This window comes from Nematolebias whitei, chromosome 10, assembly GCF_014905685.2.
Source record: "Nematolebias whitei isolate Nwh7 chromosome 10, NemWhi1, whole genome shotgun sequence".
Taxonomy (NCBI): Eukaryota; Metazoa; Chordata; class Actinopteri; order Cyprinodontiformes; family Rivulidae; genus Nematolebias; species Nematolebias whitei.
Genome location: NC_056507.1, coordinates 11346951 through 11353319, shown reverse-complemented (window position 1 = coordinate 11353319; position 6369 = coordinate 11346951). Strand labels below are relative to the sequence as shown.

The 6369-nt window shown below is 35.1% G+C and overlaps 1 protein-coding gene across 1 annotated transcript in view; it reads left to right on the top strand.

The window, feature by feature from the left end:
- Window positions 1–4347: 4347 nt before the first annotated feature.
- The window catches only part of hydin (HYDIN axonemal central pair apparatus protein), a 91678-nt gene continuing 89656 nt past the window's right edge, over window positions 4348–6369 (top strand). Inside the window, exons 1-2 of the mRNA XM_037683147.1 lie at window positions 4348–4368; window positions 5142–5267. Of these exons, the coding sequence (XP_037539075.1) occupies window positions 4348–4368; window positions 5142–5267 (147 nt within the window). The remainder of the gene's footprint in view (window positions 4369–5141; window positions 5268–6369) is intronic.

The window sequence follows — 6369 nt, the reverse complement described above, 5'->3', positions numbered from 1 at the left end:
GAGCAGACGGACGTAAGAGTTTTTTTGCTCCAGGTGGTTGAGCACAGTGTGGACCACAGATGAGATGGCATCCTCTGTTGATCGATTCTTACTGACTTCAAATGTAATAAGATTATCACTGAATGTTTACGACAAAGGATTAACTGATTATAACAAAGATTCCTTCAAGAAACTTCACAATAAAAATCATAGAACCATAATGACTTCTGCTCATTCTTAATTTGTCAAATGACCTAAATCTCCTAAAGTGAAGGAAAATCATTTAAAAATAATAAATAAGATATATCCTGTAGCCATGTTTCTGCAAAGAATATTTAAATTTGATGTTGATTTGTGTGCCTTTTGTAAATCAGAAGATGAATCCCTCGAGCATTTTTTATTTGAATGCCAATACAAAGTCTTTGGTCAGACATCAGAAACTGGATTCATCTCAAACTTAACATTCCTTCTTTTCATGCTGATGCCATTTTACTTTATGTGGATAACTTAAGCTCAGCTTTCTCTGATGCCATAAATATAGTCGTACTTATAGCAAAGTACTACATTCACTGTAGTAAGAGGAGGGATACTTTGAAACAGGACACAAAAAGTTAGTGAAGAAAGAATTTCTGACAATTATTTCCTTTCAACAGATTCAGCAAAAACACATCAAGTAAAATTCCATCTGACCAACCTTTATAAACTTGTAGTTTTTATGTGAGTATTAAGTAGTTCTTTTTTATTGTTTACCCAACAGCAATAAGAACAGAATAATGTGTCTGTGATTTAGCCCTACAGAATGTGGATTATGCTCTGAGCGTTTTTTTTTTTTTTTTCAAACTTAAATGAAAACCACTATTTTCAGGGTTGTAGCATGAGCTTTTATTAGCCTGAAACCATTTTCTTTCATTAATTTGATTTAAAAAAAAACAACAACAACACAATAATAATATTTCTCACAGCAAACGTTCCCGTCCACGTTCCATTTTAAACAGTGTCGGATTAGCCAATCAGAAAGCAGCTTACTGAGAGGTCGATGAGTGCGTTGCCACGGCAACAAACTACAACGAAGTTCATTTTAGCGGAAGTTTCTTGGAAGACAAAAGTCGGTGAACTCACTGGTAAGACTTTTATCCCAATTGATTTTGTAACCAAAAGAATAGTTGAATTATTGCTTTATATTTTTAATTTTTATGTCAACGTTAACGGCTCATTTTGCGGAAGTTTCAGCTGAGAGAACTAGCTAGTCATATATATTTCTATAGGCTACTTGATTTTTTTGTTGATATTTCATTTACCGATACAAAAAATACAACTTAATTAAAATCATGTAATCAATTTACTGACTAACCGAGTCATCAGAATACACACCACTGAAGTATTTTTTTTATCTAGATTTTTATCGAAGTTGATGAGCTAATTCGTTAATTAGCTCATTAGCATTTTTTAACCGTTAAAAAAAAAAAAGATTAGCATACATTAGACTTTAGCAAGTGGCTAAAGTTTGTTTTAGACTGTATTTTCTAATTATTGACGTGATTCTCCTTTAATAATTAACGTTAATACACAAATATACAATTAAATGAAAGATCTAGAGCTGCTTGATGAAATGCATGTCGCCCGCCGTGAAGATAATTGAAATTACGCCATTTTGGTCAAACGTAAAAAAAAAAAATTAAACAAAATAAAAATACGTGCCATGCTCAGAACATGCGTTGTGAATGATTCTCAGTTACTACCACACAAAATTATAGCTCAATAACTGTAAAAATGACTGAAGTACAGCCACATGTTGATTAGCTGTGGTGGCCATCTTTATTTGGAATGGCAGCAAAAGTTATTGAGTTGTAGATTTACATCCAGTGATTTACTTTCTGAAAGTTTCCTTATAATTCATCCAGTAATGCAAAGATATTTTGCTAACAGACAATCCGAGTTGACTCCAACAGTTAAAGCTAAAGTTTTAATTAAAGATCTTGCACAAGTACAAGCACTTGGAGATATACATATGCAATACATATACACATTCTTCACAACAGCACAGTTCGAGAGCATCATTGGTCCTGGAAAAAACAACTTTTTAATTAATATGGCTGACCTGGCTTCCCTCCGTTTTAGTATACTATAATTATTTATCCTAACATTCTCATCAAATAGACATTTTCACAGTTAATGCACATGTGTAAAATCAGGCATCACATGGCCAAATACGTTCCTAGTTACTTCTGGTATTCAAGGTCAGTGTTAAACAGTTTTTGGTCCTTTACACCTGCCTTTTTATTGACTTTTATAAACAAGCAAATGTAAAAAATTGTTTTATTGGTATTTTACATTGTGATAGTCAAATGTCTTCAATGGCCAATGATACCAGTAGTCAAATGACTTCAGAGCACAGCTGAAACATCATAGATCTTAACACTGTTTAGACAAAGTATCTCAGTGAACCGGCAGCAGGCATGAACAAAGCTACATCACTTTCCAGCTAGAACACAATGCATTGCAAAATACTGTCAATGTGCATGCATGTTAGTAACTGTAAAAGGGTTAATCACCATTAACATATGCTTTTAAAAATAATTCTGTGTTGCTTTTAGATGATTTTGCAACAAAACATCCAAAATGAGAGCGGCTCAGTTTCAAAACAAGACCCCTCAGCTTCACATCAACCAATTTACTATGAAGGAGTTCAAACCACGGCAGGTGAGAGCGTCATTCTTTTTTAACAGTTGTCGCTATAAATTTTTATTGTAAAATATTATAGTATAGCACTTGGACAAATGTTGTAGTCCTTTCTGAGGTATTGTGCAGATATTTGAACTCACGAGTTAACAGGATGCTGGTTTCTTATGACCCACATTTTGGACGTTATCCAAAGCTATTAAAAACCCTTCTTCAAATGACCGATTGCTCTAATAATTACCTTGGCTTCTTATGGGGAACAGAAATCAATACCTGACTGCAATGTTTACTTGCAGAGACTTCAACTCAGCAATTTTATGCCTGTGCTCCTTCCTGCTTCACTTAGGAGTTCTCTCAGATCAGAACGAGGTCCACATTAAACTAAAGATCTGTCCATACGATTAATTTTATTGATTATAGCATTCCTTTGATGATGCTTATCTTTTAATCAAGCTAAACGTTTGTTGAGTTCATTGACCAAATGCTGTAAGAACTCAGGCGCTTTGCATATTTTAACAAGTTAGGAAATAATAGTATCTAAATCTGAACTAAATGTCACTTTCTGCTACTTTCTGTTGACATAACTCAGTTTAGCAAAGACATTATAGATATAACAAAAATGGCAGTTTTTAATTAATTTCAGATTTGTTTTTGCGTCCACTCACAAGTTATTTTAACGGCCAACTTTTAAGCTATTTTAAAAGTTAGTATGTTCAGAGGCTGAGCATTTATTTGGCAAATGGCATCCGTGATGGAGTTTCCAGAATGTTTTGAGACTTTTCACCAGGTTCCCAGTTTCATCGTTTGACTTGCAGTCTTGTCGTTGGAATTTTTAATGCGTTCAAAAATAGTCAAAAAGTTGTCTCGGGTTTCTCGAGCCCATCTCATACCTTTCAAAGTAAACAAACAAACAAACAACAAAAAAACTGGTTCAACTCAAATTAAATTATTTCATCCAGTTCAGTTCAAAATAAAAAAAACAGATTCACATCCAGTTACATGTAGTCCAACTGAATCCAGTCATAACACAATTTTAATTAATTTTATTTATTTCACCTTTATTATACAAGTAATCTTGTTCTCTGGTGATACCTGCTTTAAGTGAACAAACAAGAATGTAGTTACATATCAACACGTTCCATACAGTGCATGCTGCAACTGAATATAAATATCACGTAAAGCCGAGCAGAAGACTAAAATCTGATGCCTGTTTTCACAGCTGTCTTTTCCTGTGATTTTATAATAAGTTTAAAATCATTTAATGAACCGAAGCTTGGGCGGCATGGTGCACAGTTGGTAGAGCTGTTGCCTCTCTGTGAGAAGGTTCACAGCAGTCATTGTGCGAGAGGCGGTGGGCACCATGGACAGGCAGGTTGTAAGTGCATCACAGGAACACATAGAGACAAACAAGACAAACAACCATTCACTCTCTCTCACACCTAGGGACAATTTAGAGTTACCAATCAGCCTAACATTCATGTTTTTGGTCTGTGGGAGGAAACCGGAGTACCTGGAGAAAATCTATGCATTCACAGAGAGAACATGCAAACTCCACCCAGAAAGATCCCCGGCTGGGATTTGACCCAGCAACCTTCTCACTGAGAGGCAACAGCTCTACCAACTAAGCCATCATTGAATAAAATGTTGACACTTGAAGGAAACTTGCGGATTACATTAAATCTTACAATGATGCAATCCTCTGTGGGGAGGGTAACAGTGGAGAGCAACAACTATCTTTTAACAGGAAAAAACTTTTAGTAGAACAACCAGCACCAGGCTCAGAATGAATGTCCATCTATGAACTAGCTGGGGGTTAAGAGGACAAGAAGGAGACACAAATGGATACAGAAGCATCGGATCAGGCCTATTTTCTATGGAATAAAAACACATAAAAACAGTTAATGACTGTTTTGGCAACCAGTTCCCTGAACTTTGATGAAAAAGTCCATTTTAGACTTTTGTTTCTGGAGGAAAAAAAACACATTATTTTACTAAACCTGCCTTCTAACAGAGAGTTGTGTTAACTCAGGCAAATGTGTTGTTCCTGAATAATAAATCCAAGTTTATAATAAACATGCATCTTACTGACAGCTATAAAATATTGCAACTCCGGTAACCTTTTCTTCTCCATTATAAATCCAGATTTTAATCTAACGTTTTTTTTTTTTTACTTTTCCTTCGAATAGATTAAGTTCAGAAGTGTTTTTTCATACAAGAGATGCCAGAGGATTGTTTCGAATGTATCTTAACCACAAAACACTGCTGATTGTCCGCTGAAGCTTGAGAACGATAATGTTCTTTGACCATATGTGTTGTAGCTGTTAGTCATCAGGCTCTTAGATGACAACCTACAGCTGCTGAGCTCATTATCTTTTTCCCCTTCCCTTGTCAGTAAGAATCAGTGCTTCATCACTTGTGTATGATTTAAAATTTTGTAAAGTGTTTGTCGGTGCAGACTTGATAACAACCTGGCATTGTTGCAGATTGCACCATCAGTTTTCACCCAGGAGATGCTTCAGTCCACAGAGCAGCGCCTGAGAAACACCAAGGAGGTGCACCGACCTCAGGTTCTTGAATGGCTCGACACAAGCAACACTCAGCATCACAAGGTAAATGTCAACTAATGTTGCTGTTCCTCATGAGTTTATGAAGTGACATTTAATGAGAATAGTGAGAGGAAAGGGCTGCAAATGGTGACAGGTGGCATTGAAATGAAGAGTGGCATGGTGCTCTAAGAAATTTAAAACTTTGTGCTAGAAGCTGAAAAAAGATCTTAAGTGACAACAATGAAAAGACAATACAAGCTGGTTGAGAGGTTACTGACTGTTTTCAGACAAATTTAGTAACTGATCTTCATAAGAATAAAACTCAGAGGAGTTCAGTCCAGAAAAATGCATCAAAATTAAAATGACATTTCCACAGGTAGCCATGGTCTTTGATTTAAGATTTATTGAAAGTACACATTCTGTGATACAATTCAAACAACTAAGAAATTAAATAAAAATAGTGTTTTGAATGTTATGGCAACAACGTATATCAGAAATGTAATTGTTTCTCTCTTGAATACAGAGCATATACTGTCTGCATTACAATGTCCATACCAAAGCTGTGTCTCCTTACTCAACCGAAGCTCCTGGCCAGAGGTTACACAATGTGACTTAAGGCTCATTACTTTTAGGGGCCAAATTTAACAAGAGCCATGTAACAGAAAGACTATCAAAAGTTCACGTAAAGGACTTTTAAAAAAAAAGAAGGAAAAAAAAGCAGATTCAGCAGAATTAGCCAGAAAAACGTCACCTTGAATGTGTCACCCTGTCTGCTTTTTTGATGACTTATTATGCAAAGATGAAAGGGAGAAACCTCGACTGTGAGCCTCAGCAGGAGAAGAGAGGAAGCAGAATCCTGCACGGTCTACAGCATTTAGCTCATAAAAAAACTAATTATTCTACTTCTATATTGTCCCTGGCAACACTGCAATGATCTAAGATAAATAAAAGTAGTTGAAATTAACTTTAGAAGATGTATGTTTTCATAGGTTGACTGCAAAGTGTTAAAATTTGTGAGAGTAAAACCATTTCTAGATTTATGCTGAGTTTATGGATGCAAACATGTAAATTGCTTTATGTCAGAACATTATAAAAACCCTTAAGAACTATTTTTAAAATTATATATATATATATATGTATATATATATATATATATATGTATATG